At 34.1% G+C, this 22,145-nt stretch overlaps 2 protein-coding genes across 2 annotated transcripts; one reads left to right on the forward strand and one right to left on the reverse strand.

Annotated features, from left to right (window-relative positions):
- Positions 1–11,418: 11,418 nt before the first annotated feature.
- On the reverse strand, positions 11,419–13,601 carry LOC111995867 (uncharacterized). Its single transcript, XM_024027813.2, has 3 exons — positions 13,350–13,601; positions 13,114–13,190; positions 11,419–12,044 (listed from the first exon to the last, which is right to left on the reverse strand). The coding sequence occupies exons 1-3, from the start codon at positions 13,491–13,493 to the stop codon at positions 11,468–11,470; spliced, it is 798 nt and encodes a 265-aa protein (XP_023883581.1). The 5' UTR covers positions 13,494–13,601; the 3' UTR covers positions 11,419–11,467.
- A 3,150-nt stretch (positions 13,602–16,751) lies between these two features.
- On the forward strand, positions 16,752–21,910 carry LOC111995856 (uncharacterized). The gene is given in 9 exon segments (XM_024027803.2): positions 16,752–17,188; positions 20,536–20,647; positions 20,753–20,846; positions 20,968–21,145; positions 21,223–21,292; positions 21,379–21,472; positions 21,475–21,594; positions 21,597–21,617; positions 21,620–21,910. Coding segments are annotated over 9 exon segments (1,155 nt in total). The 5' UTR covers positions 16,752–16,790; the 3' UTR covers positions 21,688–21,910.
- Positions 21,911–22,145: the final 235 nt, after the last annotated feature.

Consider the following 22,145-nt stretch of genomic DNA (forward strand, 5'->3'; position numbering starts at 1 on the left):
TTTGTTCTTCTTCAGTCACATGAACATAACAAACTTGAGCCTCGGTCAAGGCTTTGTTATTTTCTTGGCTATGGTGAAACTCAAAAGGGGTATAAGTGTTATGATCCTGTCTCTTATTGTCTTCGTATCTCCAGCAATGTTGTCTTTTGGGAACATCGCCTTTTTGTCGAGCTCTCTCATTTTAGTGCTTCCTTGTCTTCCTCCTCTGTCTTAGATCTTTTTCCAGATGAGGCACATATTCCTTCTGTAGCTGCTCCTGATCTTCTTGTAGTTGCTCCTGATTCTGTTGCTGTAGACTTCTCTGTCCAATCACCAAATATCACTGATCCCTTTCCTAGTTCACCCTTTAATGAACAGGTGGGAGATGAACAGGTTGAAGACGAGCTACCCAACCCCAATCCTGAGCTTGGGTCTCCTGCTCCTGCTCCGCCTGAAGATCTTGCACAAGACATTCCACCTCGTCACTCAACTCGGGTAAGATCTATTCCTGCATATTTACTTGACTATCATTGTTACACTGCCCTTACTACACTACACGAGCCTCACACCTATTGTGAGGCTTCCACTGACCCTTTATGGCAAATTGCAATGAAAGAGAAAGTTGATGCATTATCTAAAAACCACACTTGGGATTTGGTGACACTTCCTCCTAAGAAATCTGTGGTTGGTTATAAGTGGATCTACAAGATTAAGACTTGCTCTGATAGGTACATTGAGCGCTACAAAACTCGTCTTGTTGCAAAAGGTTTTACACAAGAGTATGAGATTAATTATGAAGAGACCTTTGCTCTGGTTGCTTGTATCTCATCTATTCGTGCCCTCTTAGCTGTTGTTGCTGCCAGTAAATGGAACCTTTTTCAAATGGATGTCAAAAATGCATTCCTTAATGGGGATTTAAGTGAAGAAGTGTATATGCAACCTCCTTTTGGTCTCTTTGTTGACTCAAACAAGGTTTTTCACCTTCGATATGCACTTTATGGCCTTAAACAAGCTCCACGAGTTTGGTTTGCTAAATTCAGCTCTACCATCTCTCGCTTGGGTTACATAGCCAGTCATTATGATTCTGCCTTATTTCTTCGTCGCTTTGACAAAGGCATTATTTACTTCTCTATATGTGGATGATATGATCATAACTGGTGATGACCTCAGTGGCATTTAAGAACTCAAGGCTTTTCTCAGTCAGCAGTTTGAGATGAAAGATCTTGGACATCTCAGCTACTTCTTGGGTCTTGAAATCACTCATACTACAGATGGACTTTATATTACTCAAGCCAAGTATGCCTTTTAACTCTTGTCTTGAGCTAAACTCATTGATAGCAAGACTGTTGACACTCTAATTGAGCTTAATGCACATCTGACTCTCTCAGAGGGGAAACCATTGTCTAATCCCTCTCTTTATAGACGCTTGGTTGGCAGCTTAGTTTATCTCGCTGTCACTCGTCCAGACATTTCCTATGCTGTTCACCAGGTAAGTCAATATCTGTTTGCACTACGATCTACTCACTATACTGCTGTTCTGCACATTCTTCGATACCTAAAGGGCACTATCTTCCATGGTCTTTTTTACTCTGCTCAGTCTCCTCTTATTCTCTGTACATTTTCTAATGCTGATTAGGCAAGAGATCCCACTGATCGCGGGTCCACCACTAGTTATTGCTTTCTTCTTGGTTCTTCTCTGATTTCTTGGCGAAGTAAGAAATAAACTCATGTGGCCCGCTCCAGTACTGAAGCAGAATATCGTGCCCTTGCTGATACCACATCTGAGCTCCTTTGACTATGATGGCTTCTCAAAGACTTAGGTGTGTCTACATCCTCTGCTACTCCTTTTTATTATGACAACCAGAGTGCTATTCATATTGCTCACAATGATGTCTTCCATGAACAGACTAAACACATCGAGATCGATTGTCATTTTATCCGTTTTCATCTTGTCCATAGTGCTCTCAAGCTGATCTCAGTCTCCTCTAAAGATCAACTTGCAGATATCTTCACCAAGTCACATCCTAAGGGACGCTTTCGTACTTTGGTTGACAACCTCAAGTTGGTCTCACATCCACCTTGAGTTTGAGGGGGCCTATTGACGTGTATAATATAGTGGGTTTTAGGTCCAATTAAATTACTTGTATAGCACACATCTTGTACTACACACATATGCCTCATATATAAAGGCATCCATGTATATTCTTTAATCGTGAAATACAATACAAATTATTCAGTATTTCTAACAAGATTAATTAATTAAGAACACCATTATATACATATTATTATACACCATTCATGATTATATCAATTTGGTGGCAGGAACTCCTCTGAAACGGGTCGAGTATCATCACTAGCGTACAAAACAACCAAAAGAGCTGAACTTGAAGCTGAGGGGTATAGGATCCTTGGCAACATGGGTGATCATTGGACCGATTTGTTGGGTACAAATTTTGGCAATCGGACATTTAAAGTGCCTGATCCAATGTACTACGTAAGTTAAAATTTGCATTTTATGATCTTATGATTAAAAAGGTCTAGAGCTAATATTATTGGAAGCACCTGGTAAGTTATAACTTCAGCTCTATGCTTTGTACCATGCCAAGTTTATGGCTTGATATTAATTAGGAAAAGACTTGATAGAGCTTATCATCACAGTGGCGTGGTGCATGTGGTACAACCGTAACAAGACACGGCTTGGCTCCACCAGACAGACCAGCCACGAGATTATCCACAAAGCTCGCTCCATCCTTGAAGACTTCCAGCTAGCTCACCTCGCACGGCCTCTCTTCAAAGAACAAGCTAANGGTTAGAGGATATGAAATCCCCCATTTTTATTGGTTGTGCTTATGTTGGACCATTGTTAAGGACACATGCCTCACTCTTAATGTCCCTGATGTCCCTTTCTTTGTCCAAGGATTGCTCCCCACGTAGTGGCATGGTCACCCTCCATGCCGCTACCCTGACTTTGGCGTGCTCATTCTCTGTCCTTTCAGCCACTACATAGTATAGTAGCTGTATTAGGATTCAAATAGAGGAATCATGGTTTGACACCTGTCTTTTGTACTTGGCAACATTTCTTGGACTATAAGAGGAACATGTTGCTGGACAATTAGAGCAAGAACCAGGAGAGAACATTAGAGAAAAGAGTAGAAGGTTTGTAAGGAAGTAAGTTAGAGAAAAGGCCTCTCTTTTAGGAAGAATACCATCATTTACAAGGAAAAATTCCATTTTTTTGCATAATAGAGAGCTTGAAGGAGTAAAGGACATTCCCCTTTGCTCACCCGTGGTTTTTCACCCCTTCTTAAGGGTTTTCCACCTATATTCTTTGTTTTCTTTACTTTCCTTGCAATGCTTTCTTTTTCTCTTGACTTTATGATGTTAAAGCTTTCATTTTTATCACTTTTGAGCTTTTTCATCAAAATTTACTGTTAGATAGCTCATCCACTTTTCATAAAAGTTCACAAATCTAACTTGCATATACAGATGTTCACCTTGTTACCTTTCCCATTTTGATATGGTCGAAAGAATGTCCATGATGGAGGGGACATGACCATCATCATCGTTATGCAATAAAAGCTCCTTGTTTCTTTAGTCACCTCGTAAAGATATTTGGAAAAATGAATTGACTATGATAATAAAACATCTTAAATGAATTTTATACACAGTACATGCACATGGGTTGTGCGAGAGAAGCAGGGCGGCAGGTCAGTGGCTGTCGTCGGCAGTGGTTAGGGCTTGGGTCTTCACCAGCGATAGTTAAGACTTGGGTTTCTTCACTCTCTCCCTTTCTCTCTCTTGTTTGGTATTGGGTTGTTAATTAGATTGGGTCTTATGTTTTTTTGATGGGGAGATTGTTTCTTATGTGTAAATTTATTTTGTAATTTTTTTAATTAAAAAATACCACATCATTAAAAAAAATTCCAAGTCATTGTTCTGTTAGCTATGTAAATAACACCATTAACGGCAATTATGCTTGCTTCAAATTTGAGGGACCAATTGCACACACAGGGTAAATTTGAGGGACCAACATTGTAGTTATGCCTTTGTAAAAATGTTATAAAAAATAATTTATGTTTGTAGCATTACTCATGAATATATATGCTAACTGGGGATATTTGGACTTTTTATTTTTCCTTAATTGTAACAAGCCTAAAATATTCGTATGATTTTGCGTTTAATTTTTACATAAGCCATGGTCAAAACTTTAAGAGTAAGACAACATAATGAATGTATATTCCACATGGGATATCTGAACTTTATTTTTCCCCTTAATTGTAACATGCCTAAAATATTTATATGGTTAAAGCGTTTTATTGCATTGATAAAAGTATTGTAATGTAGTACAAATATACCTAAAATATTTTAAATGAAGAAAAATATCTACTCTAAATAAATATCATTTTCTTTTCAACCTTCTTATAATTGAATTTGTTTAGATATTTTGTAATTTTTACCAAGAATTGTTACTTTTTCATACATTAATTTTATTTATTTACATTTTAATTAATTATTAATTAATTATGGTATCATCATGGTTCAACCTTGGTTTGACCTTAAAAACCTTAAACTTTTCCCTTTGTTGATTCTTTGAATGGTCCGAATTTCAGAATGATGGTTGCAATAAGGTATTGCTCCAATACTTTCATTGTAATTAGTACGGAACACAATTAATTGAAGGATATCACAATGAAAATTTTTGTTGTATTAAGTTATTGCTCTAAAGGATTTCATGGCTTCACCGAAAAAAGCATATTGCAACAAAAAAATTATTGCTTCAATGTTTTTCATTGCAATAAGTTATTACTCCAAAAGGTTTCTTGACAATAACATGTCTTTCTAACCCGTGTGATGCATGAGAAAGCTATTGAATGTGAGTTTTATTTATTTATTATTATTATTATTATTATTATAAAAGTATTGTATATTTTTCTATTGAATACGCCCCTGATACACCAACTTCAATATCTAATGATAAGTTAAATTAAGTTGGTTCATCCTCCACCCCTACCATACAACTGAAACAGACTAAAAATTATCAATGTACTAGCAGGCCCTATTGAATTAAGCGGGAGAAAGCTCAATCGATGGAAGGGAGGAAGAGAACAGCTACTACAGCTGGGAAAGTTTCTTTGGATAGAAGGAGGAGAGAGGAAGGGGTTGGATTTCCTTGAGTTTCTTTGAGACCAATTTGAGTTAAAGTGGAATAGTATGACTGGCTTTCTGAAAAATGAGACAAAACCCACTTCTACACTACATATGATATTCCATTCCGGCCCTGACTAGTAATTCTGGTTTTATTTGACTTGGAATGGCTCTCTCATATTGAGATGCAGTTCTTTAATCATTCCAGTCAAAATTTTTCTATTTGATTTAGAGCTGGAAGAACAAAGCAAACACAACCAAAAACACGAAGAGAAATAGAAAAGACAGGGGTGAGTCAGGTTTCAACACTTGAATGGGAGATTTGCCACTTAGAACGGACATACGAAAAATAAAATAACATACCTTGTTCAGTCTCAATGCCACAATCAACTAATACAGCAGAAGTCATTAATACACTAACGTTGATATTTAATGATGATTTATAAAGTAATTTGGTTCTTCATGTTCCAAGCTAGGCATACCTGATTCCATACCGATTATATATATATATATATATATTTATATATATAAAAGTGATTTCCCTTTAACCTGAAATTTCTGCAACAAATTTTAGATTACAATTGCAACAATCTTAGCCTATAACTCCAGTAAAACCTTATCCTTCACTCAATACCCTAACCAACAACATTAAAATCTACCTATTTCCTTCTCCATACTTGAACCTATAATAGGATATTGACCCAAAACACTTGTTGCAAAATGTCTAAAAAGTCTTAAAACTTAAGAAAAAAATCACCATAATAGCATATAAAGTTACATATAGAAGTATTCAATACATATACATTTGCCTTATGCATCCTCTTTTGAATGATTAAGGATATCTGGTTATCAAAAAGAATGATTAAGGATAGCTTATGACAATTACACTTACTTACACATAGGAAAAGAACAAAATGATCTGAAACTTATATTTGGGAGATGCATAGACATATTACCATGTGAAAAATAAAATGATTAGTATCAAATTATGAATTCCAATGATCTAATTCAAAAGGCTTACAGTATAAAACAATTTTTTTTAAGGTTCATAGCATTAAAATAAGTCATTAAAAAAGGAAATACTTATTCTTTGTTAAGACTGAAAAATACTTTTTTTCCCCAGTTGGGAAACACTAGGAAACACTTCTGTACAATTTTTTTTGATAGGTATGGGAAACACTTCTATACATATAACGCAATTCCCACATAGTTTGAATTTGCAAGAGACTACTAAACTCAAAACCACACATTAGAACTCCACACATTAGGTAAGCCAAACAATCATATTTTAGGCAACATAAATCCATAGTCAGTGAACCCCATTCTGCACTGAGCAAAAACCCATATTTCAAGTAACAATTTTCATAGATAAAAGTTATAAAACATAAATACACAAGTTAATGATGCATTTTAGCTACCCATGGGCCATCATAAATTTATGCCAGTTCATCTATTCTATTATCCCAGTACATATACACGAGTTGCTCTTGGTGCTGGAGGACTTTTGTCAAACACCTATCTAGCAATTGCAAATATTGCCAAGATATATTGAAATAGAACTTAGTTGATCTACAGGTGCTGATATAGAGAGAAGCATAAATTTCGAGTGCCTAAAAAATTTAAGAATAATGTAATTTAGAAATTAGAAACCTTTTTGCATATTCCATACTCACAACAAAAGAATTAGGCATCAGAATAACCTTATTGCAACCTGAGCCCTTATGTCATTTATATGGATTATTATAAGATAGTTCACTAGAACAATTAAACCAAGATTCTTTACATGGGTATAAAAAATTAAACTATTTACCACAACACCTTTGAATTATCTCAGAAACTTCAATACAAGAAGAACTTGCTTGAGTCTTAATTTGAGTCACAGTTGCATCATCGAGTGAAGGAAAAATTGCCCAACTCAGCCTAAACCTCCTCCTCTAACTCTTCATGCCCACCGAGAGGCTCACCCACTCTAATGCCATCTTAGATTAGAATTTCGTGGCAGTGGTTTCACTTTCTTGTGATTAATGGACCATGGACAAGGACTGTATTTGCATGAGCAATTGGAGTGAGTGACTTCAGACCAGGTTTGAGAGGAAGGTGTTGTATTACACTGCAAAGAAGATGAGAGGAGTGACAGATGAAGATGGCTTTGCTCCTTTGACCATAAGACCATTAGAGAGACATAGATTGAGAAAAAGTATTGGGGGAGAACGAGTATTGAAAATAAGTATTAAAAAATTAATAAAATAATTAGCTGACGTGGAAAATTGTGAGAGATTTAGAGTTGATGTGGCAAGCTCTCATGAAGTTAAAAAAAAAAAAAAAAAAGTCAAAGGCTTCGGTTATATAATATTTATAGATGATGTGTGAGAAATAGGTTTTTACCTATTGCAACAGGTTTGCTAACAATAAAGGGGTTTTGCACATTGCAATGATATATTTTGATATGATATTGATAATTAATTCCACATCATCCAATTTTGTTGCAACATATTATATAAATAGTTTATTGCATTGATAAATTATTGATGTAATAAAATAGAACTTTTTAAGTAACTGTTGCAATGAAAAAAAAACCATCATAATTTTTTTATTTTCAATTAAAATTGCACTTGTTGCAAAGATATAATTTGGTGTAGAGTATTAAAATGTAAAAAGGAATTACATTTAATCAACAATTTATTGTAGTTTATACCAATTGATCTTCTACCAAAAGTCAACCAAAGAAACAAGCCTATAACAAATATACTAGAAAAATCATACAATAGATCTCTAAAAGCATCCTTCATTGAAATTTATTTCCAATAAACAATAACCATTCACTTTAATATGACATATCAAATTTACACAAGAAACCAAAGTTAATAGTAATTGAAATCTTGGAAAATAGTTCAACAATAAAGGGAGGGTGGGGAAGAGTACTCATAGAACCAAAAACAAAAATATCCAAAGCCTATCAAAGCTTCTAAAGATTTGCAAAATTGTTCGCCTCTTCAAAAAAGACTTCTCTATGTTTGTGAAATCAAATCTTCCCAACTGATATAGCACATTAGACAAAGAATCAAAAAAATTAATATGTGAAAAGTGATAACAAGTTAAGTACTTGTTTGAAATCAAATTATGATTTCAAAAAATCACCAAAGGACTGTTTTATTCTGTTTCATTAAAGTCTCTTTATTTGTAGAATAATAACCGATCCAAAATTCAAAGTTCTAACACAATGGTTATGGATGAGGATCATAACAATAACAATAACAATAACAATAACAATAACAATAAAGACTTACTCCCATATTTTTTTGGGTTGGTTATGAATGAAGACTGTGCTTTTAAAAATTCACACAACTTATATTTGCATTATAATGTAATTTTTCAATTACCTAATATATGGGCATCACAACATTATAAAAAAAAAAACCATGTTATCTCTAGCACTAGGTAATTTTTTATTTTCTTTAAGCAATATTCAATTGAGGTCATGAACCATCTAGATGTAAGATTCTGTAAGTAACCCAGCTAATAAAAAAATCATGCCATACTCATATTGTGAAGCAAATAGCAGAGGAACTCAAGTTTAAACACAAAAACCCCAAGGGGTTGGCTAAGTGGTTCGTAAAGTCTCATGATATCTATCAGATTTTGGATTCGAAAGCTCTTGCTAGAATCTAGGAGTCACCTGATGGGATTCTTCCTTGTAATACCTAGTGTGTAGGGGATGAAGGGATTGCATACACCCGAGAGAATAGTCAGATACTCGAAGAGGTTTGGATACCCTTATTTGTAAAAAAAAAAGCGCACACACACACACACACACACAAAAGATTTGCTACCTCTCCCCAAATTAAAAGGTATAAATGTATAATGCCATATATGAAATCTTTATATCTAATTCTCTCTCAATTTGATTCAGTCTATCAAAATTCAATAAAGATGTTAGTTGTAACATTTTTTCTCTCTCTTTTTTTTTTTTTTTTTTTTAATTTGATTTTATTTAGAATTTTCATCAAACACAGAGTTTGTTTCTTCACTTTTTTCCCCTATAAGCCAAAATTAGAACAAATGTGAAAAAAAAAATTGTTCAAAGGGATAAAATTTCTCAAATCACCTTAAATTTGATTCATGACTTAAGAAGTGGCACAACTGCATATAGTTGACCACAACTTAGTTTAAAAAAAAAAAAAAAAAACCCACGACTTGCACCAAGCTGTTGCCAAATAATGCACATGCTTAAAGTTGAGATAAGTATTAAGATTCAAATAATGCGGTTAAAGTTGTCTCATGTCAGTGCCTTGAAGGAAGTCTTTGAAAATGAGTTTCCTTCTTGGTTTGTGTATGTGGTAAATAGATTTAAGGTGAGGTACTAAGGATGATTGTTGCTTAGCTTTACCATTTGTACATTTGGGCGCCATTATAATTGGGTCAATTACTAAATTAGTGTATTTAAGAAAAGACTAAGGTGAGAAAGTAAGGATAAAACATTATTGGTTTTTAGACCTTTGTTAAACAATTATTCATCAGTTTTAAGGCCAAGTTCTTATATATATTTAATGCATCATTTTGCTAATGCAATAAACATAAATATGAAATACAACAAAATTTAAATACAACACACATATATGATGATCTAGGAAAAACTAGTGAAATAGAAATGTAAAAACTTTGGAGGGACTTTACTTAATCAATCCCAAGGAACAAATCCATTATCAATTAGAAGTTTACAAATTGAATAAGCATTTTCTTCGTAAACTTAGCTAAAGTTACCAAACTCAACTTCAAGATCCACATACTTCTTTGATATTAAGTTGTTCCAACGCGAATCTCCAGTCCACGACTTTAAGACTCCACTTGAAGGATTAGATCCAGTACATGAGATGATTGATATGCAACAACTTCAATAACCAACTGTTCAGATTGAATATGATCTCTAAAAGTACTAAGATAGTTTTATTTATGTGTTTGCCAACCTAAAATCTCAAAACCTAACAAACACACATGAGCACAATATCAAAACCTAACAAACACACGAGCACAATATTTTACATGGAAAACACCATGAGGCCTGGGGCAAAAAACCGCGGTTGGAGCAAAGAGAATGCTTTGCTCTAGGTAGAACGCATTTGTTGAAAGAACAAAAAAATACAAAATGTTTGCTTGTCCCTCCTTTACTATCCTTAGTGGAATCACCCTTTTCTGGCTCTCTCTTTAATAGAGACTAGCCCATCTTTTACTAGTCCTTGCATAGATGTTAAATTCCTATTGGTTATTATGACATTACAAAATTGGGTACAACATTCATTGGCTTTCAATGCTGTGCCATTGGCTAGTTAGGTCCTTGAGGTTCAAGTGGCAAAGATACATAAATCTCATTATTCTCTTGTCTGTATTGAAGTCTTGTGACCAACTGGATTTCATCATAGTGCTCCAACCCTGGTGGGTCGGGTTGAGCGGGTCTGTGGATACCCCTATAAGGACGGGTGCAAAATTCCTCTTATGCCCCTGCCCCACCCCCTAGTTTTGTACTACTAGTCAGTGTGTGAGTTCCCTATTTATCCTCAGCGTATGGTACGGTACCCTATATTCGTTTGAATGGGTCCAAAATTCACGAAATACATATGAGATGGGGATGGGGAACTTCCGTAGAGTCTATCGGGAACGTATTTGGTGAGGAATCCTCTTATTGCAAAATTCCTCTTTATTTTTATTTTTTTAATTATTCTTTTTCCTTTTATTTATTATTTTTTGTGTCGGGCAAGAATTGAATCTGTAAGTAAACTCCCCGCACAGATTGAAACAACAATGTGCTCTCTCCTCAAAAAAAAGAAAAAATAAAATAAAATAAAAAATTAAAGAAAAGAAAAAAAAAAAAAAAAAAGGTCCGTGTCATATACAAACAATTTGTATATAACTTGCAAGCTACAACAATATGCTAAAACACAAGAAGGATAGCGGCAGGCTATAACTTACAAGTTACAACTACAACTCCGTGGCATACATGAACAATTTGTTATGAGCACTCATGGAAACCTTTCACTAATGAAGAAATCAAATTAATGAGATTTTCCTCCAAAGTTGGTTGAATTGGAGACTTTGTGGGTAATTTTAATCTTCAGTATTTTGCTTAAATTTGGTTCAGGGAATTCGCTTTCAATTTAAAATTGTACGCAAACTTGGAACTTGGTTTATAGGCTCTCTTCCAAACTTTCCTTGGCTCAAAAAAAAAAAAAAAAAAAAAATTTCTCACTTTCCAAAATTAAAATTGTCATGAGCCTAATTAGACAGTGATAGAAAAAAAGAAAAAAAAAAAAAGAAATATATTTGTTGCTAAGGTTTCAGAGTTGGCATCTTAGCGGGGACCATTGCCCCATAGAAAAGCTTCCTCCATTGCCCTGGCTATTGAAAGAAGCTCTCTTGTAATGAGATCACTTGCAATGTTATTGTTGTTAAAGTTTGATGCATGCTTTCTCGTTTGCTCGCCAAATTCATAGCGACAAACGGGGCACTGTCTATGGCTCTTCATCCATGGTGTGATGCAGTCCTCATGGAACATGTGGTTGCATGGGGTTAGCATTACCTCTTGTCCTGCCTCAAAATCATCCAAGCAAATAGCACACCTTTTACCTTCTTCATCTACCTCTTTTTCCAGCTTATCCAAAGAATCTTTGGCCAGTCTGTCTCTGTAATACAAGCTCACTCTCCTAGATAATCTCTTTGGACCAGGATTATAGATTTCTCTCTTGAGCTTGTTTTCATCTTGGGTTACTCCAGAGTCCTCTTGCACTCTAGGGACCTGCATATTCCGCTGGCTTGTGAATGCTGGAGGGGATTCTATCATGACTTGTCTGGGCCTGGGGTACGCTTCCCTTGCTGTGTTATTGTCTAGGACTAAAATGTGCAATGAAGAGAGATTTGTTCCTGGAACACTGCAAAATTTCCATGGTTAGGGATACTAGAACCAGAAAAGATGGAAAATGTGATATAAGCCGTAACGTATATGGTTTTTGAAATTAAGTTGGAGATAGTTATAGGAACATTTTTTGACTATTAGTTTTTCCAAGTGTTAAGCCATCACAAAGAGTTAGAACATTGACCATGAATAGCCCCAAAAAATTGGAAAAACATTAATGGAAAACTAGATCGCCTAATTGTAATTGCAGATTCTGTAGAAAACAGAGAAGAACACTTCTAATTTTTTGTCCAACATAACCAATGGACTTTTCCCACAAGAAATCCAGAATGTAATTTAAAAAACAAAAAATTCTTTCAGAAGGTTATGAGTGAATGCTACTGTACTTGTAACACAGATTCACTGTCATCAGGAAAAGTAAAGTAAGATTGTTTTCTGACTGGTTATGAAGAAAATTTTTGCAGGAAGTTCATTATTCAGAAAAGTAGAATGAAAATCATATGCAAGTTACTTTCTTTTATGCCCATTCTTGGAGAGTAAAGTTTAATAAGTAAATTGTCTGATCATTCTAGTGACACATTGTCTGGTAATAGTGTAAAGATTAGATTACTTATTGCAGGTACAATTGATGATACCTTTTCCTGACAAGTAAAAATGGTTTTATTTCCTGCTTCAAGTTGAGCAAACTGAAGCAATTAACCAGAAGCGATGTTCAAATTGTTAATAACAACTTTTCTTTCATCATACTAAAAATATGGAACAAAGATTCCCCCCCCAAAAAAAAAAAAAAAAAACCCACGAATCATATTCAACTGCTATAGGAACCAAGACGGAATTATTATTCTCATTTTCCTTTGGATTTAAAAGGCAGTTCCAAATAGCCAATACTACATCTCTCTGCATTTGAAACCAGCTAATTTTGTTTTCCACAGCAACATAGATCAAACAAAATTCATGTTTAAATTAATATAGTAATATGCACTCAATCCATGTAGGAAACAACTTTTAATGAAACTTATTCTTCCAAAAATTTCAATCTGGGTTAAAGATGCTCTTTTAAAAGATGGAACTAGAATTATGATTACCTCGCTAAGCCATGGGGACCTGTGATACTTCTTTCCACAAATGATGGTCTTCGATCTTGCATGCCTGCTCCTACTTCCTGGTCACATACATCAAAGTAACTGATGTTATTAGCATGCACAACAAAATATTATAATTTCAGCTTTTATGATCATCAATGATGTTATGGTAATTGTACTTGTAACACTACGCGAGTAAAAGGTTTGTTTTATTTGGGATGAATTCATATTATACTTACAGGAGTAACTCGTCTGGAACGGGACCTAGAAAACATGGGGTTGACTCGGTTCAGTTCATCATGGTTAGAAGTATAGGCACCATAGTCCCTTCCAGTCTCCCAATTCCCTGAAGTGGCTCTGAAATTGTTGCTGCTACTGCTCATGTTTTCTTTGTCCTCCTGATCGCCTGATTTAGTTCCTTAGCATAGCAGTTTTGGTCATTCACCTACGTAGTGAATATATACTTCGTTTTCAGCTGTTGCTTTGCTGCTCTTTATTATTCTATATTTCTTTTCTAATGCAAAGCAGGATTCTTTGCCCATTTAGAGATGCTGTGGTTGGTGCACTCGGGAATACAAAACATGTACCGTAAATCAAGAAAGGAATCTAGTTCTTTCAATCTACTTGCATATGTCACTTATTTTTGTCAATGAACATCACATCAACTCCATGGGATGCTACTCTAAAAGTTTGAGTTACTTTAAATTTCTGATCCGTAATTTTTAACTCTTTTTCCCACTTTTTATTTTTTTATTATTAATTCTTGGCATAGACTTTTTCACTTGGATCTGCAACAGTGATCATTGAACTTTCACTTTAGTATACATGACACTTTCCTGGTGGGTAGAAGTTATATGAACTGTAGTTGCACCCTGGGTAGAGATTCAGTTAATTTTTCTATCCTAAAATTTCAGTTCCTTTATATTTACTTAAACTGATCTATTTGCATTTGTTCGATCATAATCTCTATTCAGGGTAGCTTTGAAATTTCACATTTTTGGAGGCATAAACTTTCATAAAGGCATCTCACATTATTCCTTAATTAGAGAGGTGAATGCATTAGTTCAAGTTTGAGGTGGTTAAGTTTCATGTTCTAAAGAATAATTATGGCATCAAGTTACTTTTTATCTCCATTAGGAATTAGGAGCCTTTATTTTGCTTTTGTTTTTAGTTTATTTCCCCCCGACAATTCAAGAATTGATATTATATACTATATAGATTTTATTTATTTTTTTTTTGAGAAGGGTATACTAAATAGATTTAAATGTAATTAGTGAGGTTGAAAGTAAAAGCATATTATTAAATCATAATAAAATTGTCAATAAGTCTAGAGATACAATATAATTCACTACAAATTTCACAACGATTGAGTTGACAGTTTATTAACTTGCTCAGTTAACAGTTGTAAATTTTGTTGTGAAATTTGTTGTGCCAACGACATTGCTTTAGGTTGTAGAGAAGACTTTATTTAGGCATAGTCTAGGGTTAGTAGTACAACATGTACAATAGTTCGATGCATACAATATGAAGTATGATAAGCCCAACTAAGCTTGGACCTAAGGTGAGCATGCTTGGATTGAGATTTAGGGTATTGCACCTAATGCAATTGTTATGCAAAAAACAACTTTACATCTCAGCCATTGAATTAAAAAAAAAAAAGTTAAAAATTATTGTGAGGGCAAGGGAGGTTAATTGCATAGTTGCAATTGCACCAAAGCTCAATCCAAGCATGCTTTAGAATTTTTTTTCTAAATAACAATAAATATTAAAAAATTTAGTTAGTTGTCATGTTGCAAAAGAATTTTGAAAATTAGCATCTCGAGTGTTTAAAACTCGAGTTCCATGATAAAAATCAAGTTTTTGAGGCTTGATTTGTAAAAAAAATCCAAGTGAAAATCGAGTTTTAAAAACTCGAGTTCAGAAAACGCTGCTATAGGACTCAAAAACGTCACTATAGGGCTTAAAAATGGAGTTCTAAAAAAATTTAGCAGAAAAACGCCACTATAGGGCTTTAAAACGTCAGTATAGGGCATAAAAACGCCGCTATAGGGCTTTAAAACGTCACTATAAGACTTAAAAACGCTACTATAGGGGCGATAAAACTATAATTTTTTTTGCATGGAACTCGAGTTTCTAAAACTCGAGATTTATGTAAATGGATCTCGATTTTTTAAAACTCGAGATGCCTAATTTCCTTTACAGTTTCACGCGTTGTCTAACTAACCAAATACTTCTCTTAATCACGATTATTCTGCTCATTCCCCCCATGCTTTAACGGCTCCCTACAAACTCAAGGCCGGTTACATGAAACCAACTTAAATTTGTAGACAAAATGTTTGAAACTTAGTTTTCAAAACACATAAAAAACTTTTGATTTGACAATGCCCTTAAATAGAAACAACATGCATTCCTTAGTGACCTCTAACGGTACAACATAATTTCTCAATTATCATGTCTTGAAACTTTAGAATTGAGTGGTCAAGCTATATATATATATATATATAGTTGAATTCCATCTCCCCCTCCTCCAATATGTACTTATCTCACCAAAAAAAAGAAAAAAGAAAAAAAAGAAAAAAGAAAAAAAAGACAAATCCAACTATACTTAGGGATGGGGTCAAAACTTGGAGTTAGGAGTTGGCTATGATGTTGGATGTGTGTAGTGGCTTAGCCACTAAGATTTTTTTTTTTTAATGCGTGAGTCTATTACTGGGTAAAGACAAAATTATTTTGTTTAAATTTTTTTAAAAGGCTAGGTTGTTGTTTTGGGTAAAATTAGTTGATTTTGATTAATTTTTTTTAAACTTTACTATTGATAATTTTTATTATTGGGCTAATTTTTTTTTTTTTTTGGTTTGTATATTTTGTTTTAGATTTTAGATCTATATATTTTTTATAGTCTTTAAAAAGAGGAAAAATGCTAGAGTTAATTTTTTATTATTATAAATTACTGATGTGTTGAGTGATTATTGGTAAGTAAAAAAATAATGTAAGTGATGAACTAAGATGCAAATCAATTCTCATTAAAAAGAAGAAGAAAGAAATATGTAAATCAATAAAATTTTGCTACCTCAACAATTTGTAAAAATGTTATAAAAAAATTTGTGGATATAACATTACTTTTAAAAGAATTAATGATATTGTTAAGATGGGACGAAAGTGTAATTTTAATGTCCATTTGGCATGATTAATTTTGTCAACTTATTTTACTATTTAACTTATTTTTGTTGCTATTCATGGGCCTCATTGCACTTTTTGATATTATTCATGGGTCCCACTGTACTATTTCAGTTAACTTTTATTTTTATCTACAATATTTTCAGTAAAAAATTTTCAGTTTCAGTAAAATAAGCAAATCCTAAACAGACTTTTATACAACAAAATAATTAAAATTTTAAACTATGTATATACTATTTTTTTTTTTTTTTTTAATTTGGGGGCAATGTCAAAGGCCGGCCCCGTCCATGGCTATACCCACACGCCTAGGCCGACCCATCCACAGCCCATACGATCTTGGTTTGGGCTTTCAGTATCATTATCTGCTAAACCAATTTGAGCAGTCCAAAGAGAGCCCAAAAAAGGAAAAATAAAAAGAAAAAGAAAAAGTGGAAACTCGTCTTTATATAAATTGAACCCTCTCATCTGCTCGGAATGGGAAAAGCGAATTAGAGAAAGAAGGAATGGGAGTTGGAGTAACGGCTCCCCTTTCCCATTCAGTTGGGCTAGTTCGTTTGCAATTTCAGCACACAACTCAAAAAAAGAGAAGCTTGGCAAGGGTCTTCCTTGGTCACAAATATCATCATCATCATCATCGTAATAGTATTAGCATAATCTCCAACTGTACTAGTAGCAGCAATACTACAAGTGCTACAACAACAACAACAACAGCCACAGCTACTTCTGGTGGTGGAGTTTTGGAGGTGAAAGAGTTAAAAGAGAGGTGCAAAAAGTGGGAATGGAAGGGCCAGTATTCCATCGCTTACTTTGTTTCTCAATCCTCAAATTCTAATAATAACGACAACAAGCCTCCTCTTCTTCTTGTTCATGGCTTTGGTGCTTCCATTCCACACTGGCGCAGGTTAGTCTTTTTAACTTCGTTCAACTCCACTTCCACAGTAGCATTCAACTCCTAGATATTATCATTGATTTGGGTCCTCTTTCTTTGTGGTCAGTGTTCACTAAAACTACTGTTATTTGCCATTCAACTTCTTATCCATTTCCCTATCTATAAGTGTCCACCTTTTAGCCACACATGCTATCATGCACACAACAACCACACAAAAAATAAAGGAAGATTGCTCAGCAGTATTGAATAAATTTTCCCTTCTTGCTGTTATACTCCTTAGATCATAGTGAATCCCAAGATGAAAAGTTTTGATATTGTTTAATTCAAAAATTGAAACATTGAAAAACAAGGTTTTTATTTTATTTTATTTTTTATATTGGAAATTAGATAAAGATACAACATAATTAAAATTAGATATGGTAGCTAAATGTTGTGCTACTACCATTGCCAATCAACCACCAGATTATAATCCCATCAGCATGTCTCTTGTCTCTTTCCACTTTCTGTATGTCGTTCTTTTATGCAAGTCGTTTTTTTGGGTGATAATTATAGTCTTTTTTTTTTTTTTTTGAGAAGGAATTATAGTCTAATATATTAAATTTAAACAAATTAAAAAGGGTTGAACAGCATAAAGTATCCATGTATCAAATATATGCATAATTCTGACCCAAATACTAAACAATATGGAAAAAAAAAAAAAAAAACCAATAACTCAAAAACCATTCTGCCTTTTGAGTTTTGACTTGATTTGGGGTTGAGTCCAAATTTGACAACTTCTATTACAGTTTAATGCATAACTATCAGATTCGTACCAAACATTGATGGGAAGACTTGGTTTTTTATATAGAATGATGTCATGGGACTATTAATGTTAAAGTTTGAGATAATGTTCTTACAATTAAAAGTACAGAGACGAATTAGAAACCTTAGTGAATTGCAAACATATTTATAAGGTAATGGAAAACAGGACAAGTATTAAAAGAATATGATATTTTAACTAAAATGCTCCATAGCTCAATAGCAGTGCATTTGATGATTTGAACTTGAGCTTACAACTACAAGTTCAAATCATTTTTGACAAGTCATAAAATTTCAGAAAACCAGTTCAAGCAATTGGTATTTTAATTCTTTTCTTTATTTATTTTTGAAAAGCTAGTGCTTTGATCAGTTTTCTCCTGTTCAAAATTTTCAAATGCTTATTTGGTTTAATAACAAAACAAAAAATAGCTGGTTTATGGGGTTCGTTGGTCATTTTCTAATTACTATGATTTAATGATGATATAAAATAGAATAGTTTTATTAATTTTATTAGGTCAGAATTTTGTTACAACATTCTTCATTATTATACCATTTAGATCTTGGTATCAAAGCCCGGTTATTTGTTTTTGGGATCTAATTAGTGCCAGGTCCCACTTTCTCTATTTCGGTAGGAACAATCAGGCCTATTTGTCTCTACTTGGTTCAGGTTCTGCTTTTGTCATGTACTGTCTGAATCTCTTTAGTCTAGCTTAAGATTTGGAGTCTGATCCTCTATCAGGTAGACTGTGAATTGTAAAAGTTCTTATGTGGTCCAGGCTTTGTAAAAGTTCTTGCAATCAGGAGGAAGAAAGAAGATTATACAAAGAAACTAGGTGCAATTAAAAATAGGAATAACTAAATATGCATTTATCATTCTTCTATCTTATAGTTTACACTTCATATTTATACAAGCAATGGACAATGGCCTATGCACTAATCAACAACTAATCTGATAACAAACTCTCCAACTGAATTTAGTTGATTAACTCTTGATAAGCCAAGGCTGTGATAAGAACTCAAAACAGCAATAAGTGATAGTACACTGCAGTGATATTTGATCCTTCTTACATGATCCTCCTAAAAAGTATTAATTCTTGAAGTAAAGATGCATCACGCTGGAACCAATTTGCTTTCATTGGTGACATGAAGTTATCTTGTTGAATTTTTTGAGACCATCACAATCAAATTATATGGCCATTTATAGGAGGAATGGGCAGACTAACAACGTAAAGGCCAAGTATATAGTAAGTTAGGCAAAGTTTTGAAGAATTAAGAAAAATAGCATCTCGAGTCTTAAAGACTCGCTTCGCGAGTGTAGTCAGACTGAAAATGCCACATGGATCTCGAGTTTTTGAAAATCGAGTTCCATGCAAAAAAAAATTTATTTTGATCACCCCTATAGTGGCGTTTTTGAGACCTATAGTGACGTTTTAAAGCCCTATAGCGGCGTTTTCCTGCAAAATTTTTTACCAGGTTCAGGGAGCCCTATAGTGGTGTTTTAAGCCCTATAGTGACATTTTTAAGCCCTATAGCGGCGTTTTCCTGCAAAAATTTTTTATAACTCCATTTTTAAGCCCTATAATGACGTTTTTATGCTCTATAGCGGCGTTTATGGAATTCGAGTCTTTAAAACTCGATTTTCACGTGGATTTTTTTTCCACATCACACTTATCCGCTTACAAATCGAGACTTAAAAACTCGATTTTTATCTTGGAACTCGAGTTTTAGACACTCGAGATGTTAGTTTTCTACATTCTTTTGAAACATGACACTTAACTAAATTTTTTAATATTTGTTGTTATTTAGAAAAAAAATTCGCCATTTATATAGTCAAAACTAGTTACTGAGGCATCCTTGAGTTACATGGAATATGGACTGTGATAGTACTAGATAAATAAGATATTTTCAATTTTATTCTTATGCTTCTCAGACCAATTTCATGAAATTTGTTTTCCTTATTAAGTAATGACCTGCCCTTTTACCAGTAAGCAAGTAATGATCTAACTTACCTCTTGATTAACACTAGTTTCTGAGCAAATCTTTGCTTTAGCTGCAAATTTTGATGTCCTATTCATAAAATGTAATTTATAGATGTGAAATTCTGGTTTTTATTGGTCAAACTCTGCAGATAATGTTGTCAGGCTAAAATGCACTACATTCATTCTGAAATCCCTTTTACTAAGTTCTGGCATTTCTGAAAGTTGTGTGTGATGCTCCTTTTCCATATTCTTTGCCACCCTGCACTCAAAAACGTATCACACACTGACACACACACACACACACTCATTTCTAGTGGCTCTTAGACAAAAATTTTCCCTACTCTTTTAGATGCATATGCAATTTGTCATGTCAAATTATCAGAATTTCTTTATTCATTTAGCGGATAAGCTTAACTTGTCCTGCAATCCTTTTGAAGCACAAACTAGTCATCTGATGCTCATTAGATCACAGAGGGTTATTGCCTTTTTATTAATAAGTTCTTTACTCACTGTGTGGATCCATGCAGTAAAACTGTATAAGTACTTGAGATAATATTTTTCACTACTTTGAGGTTCCTTCAGGAATATTGGGACACTAGCACAGAATTTCACAGTATATGCCATTGACCTTCTCGGCTTTGGTGCTTCTGATAAACCAGCAGGATTTTCATATACCATGGAAAAATGGGCTCAGGTATGCTTATTTTGAAGCTTGAACTAGGATTCTATCCTATATTTTTTTCATCAATCCTTCAGCATTGCAACTTTACCCTCTTAACCTTTAACTCACTGAAAACAGTTGATATTGGACTTCTTGGATGAAATTGTTCAGAAGCCAACTGTGCTGATAGGAAACTCTGTTGGAAGTCTTGCCTGCGTAATTGCTGCCTCAGGTAAGCCATATTTTTGTGTCAGAAGAAAGACCCCGCATTTTTAACAAAGAGAATAATTACTCCTGTTTGGCCTTTATATATATGTGGTTTGCCGTATTTATATTTTATCTTTTCCAACCAGAATCTAGTAGAAGCCTAGTTCGAGGGCTTGTACTTCTAAATTGTGCTGGTGGTATGAACAATAAGGCAGTTGTTGATGATTGGAGAATCAAGCTATTATTACCTTTGCTTTTGTTGGTTGATTTTTTGTTGAGGCAACGGGGAATTGCTTCAGCAATCTTTGAGCGTGTTAGAAAGAGGTACCATATTTAGTTTCAGTCACAATATTTGGAAATCCAAGAGGAACGAATCCAAAAATGTTATGTCCCTCATGCAGAGATAACTTGAGGAACATTTTGTTGTCTGTTTATGGAAATAAGGAATCTGTGGATGAAGAACTAGTAGAGGTATTACTATTCTCCTCTTCATGCATTTCTGGCTCCTTAAAAATTAGTAAATGCTCAGACTTCATGTTGTGATCTGAAAAATGCAGATCATTATGGAACCAACAAATGATGCCGGGGCACTAGATGCTTTTGTTTCTATTGTGACAGGCCCGCCAGGGCCAAACCCGGTGCAATTAATGCCTAAATTTCCCTACCTGTGCTTCTTTTATGGGGAGATCAAGACCCATTTACTCCTCTTGATGGACCTGTTGGAAAATACTTCTCTTCACTACCTTCTGAACTAACAAATGTAAGCCTCTTTGTATAGAAGGGGTAGGACATTGTCCCATGATGACAGACCTGACTTAGTCCATGAAAAGCTGCTTCCCTGGTTGGCTCAACTTCCTGCTTCATGAGAGAATTGTTGCTGATGAGCCACTTCTATTTGTTATAATTTTTATCTGGATTTCTGACAAGCACGTCATCTCTTGTCAATCAATCGATTTAGAATATCATAATGTTCATAATGTATATGCTACATATTGTAACCAAATTTTGCATATTTTTATTTCTGATTCATTACTTGAAACTTTCTGGAAGGTTGAAAAGGAGAAAAGCAATTCAAAATGATTATCCTCAGCTTGGAGATGTTTTATCTTTCTCAGATGTTTGACACCAGTGCTTGCACAAATTTATCCATATTATATATAGAATGAAATTTTACCGTGATGTGCACTGAATTGACATTCTTCTTGGCTATTACTTGTCTTGGTGGCAGTTTTCTTGTAAGAAAAATTGACATTAGTTTGTGCTTTGGAGCTATAAACCTCGATGTCCTTGGTGGGTAACCTCATTACAGATTCTTGATACAGTT

This window comes from Quercus suber, unplaced genomic scaffold (genome assembly GCF_002906115.3).
Source record: "Quercus suber isolate HL8 unplaced genomic scaffold, Cork oak 2.0 scaffold_14, whole genome shotgun sequence".
Lineage (NCBI taxonomy): Eukaryota > Viridiplantae > Streptophyta > Magnoliopsida > Fagales > Fagaceae > Quercus > Quercus suber.

Coding starts and splice junctions, on each gene's coding strand:
- LOC111995867 (XM_024027813.2), bottom strand. CDS start 13,493: ATGAGCAGTAGCAGCAACAATTTCAGAGCCACTTCAGGGAATTGGGAG. Junction 13,191..13,349: donor GTTCCAGACGAGTTACTCCT/GTAAGTATAATA, acceptor GTATGTGACCAG/GAAGTAGGAGCAGGCATGCA. Junction 12,045..13,113: donor GGTCCCCATGGCTTAGCGAG/GTAATCATAATT, acceptor GAAATTTTGCAG/TGTTCCAGGAACAAATCTCT.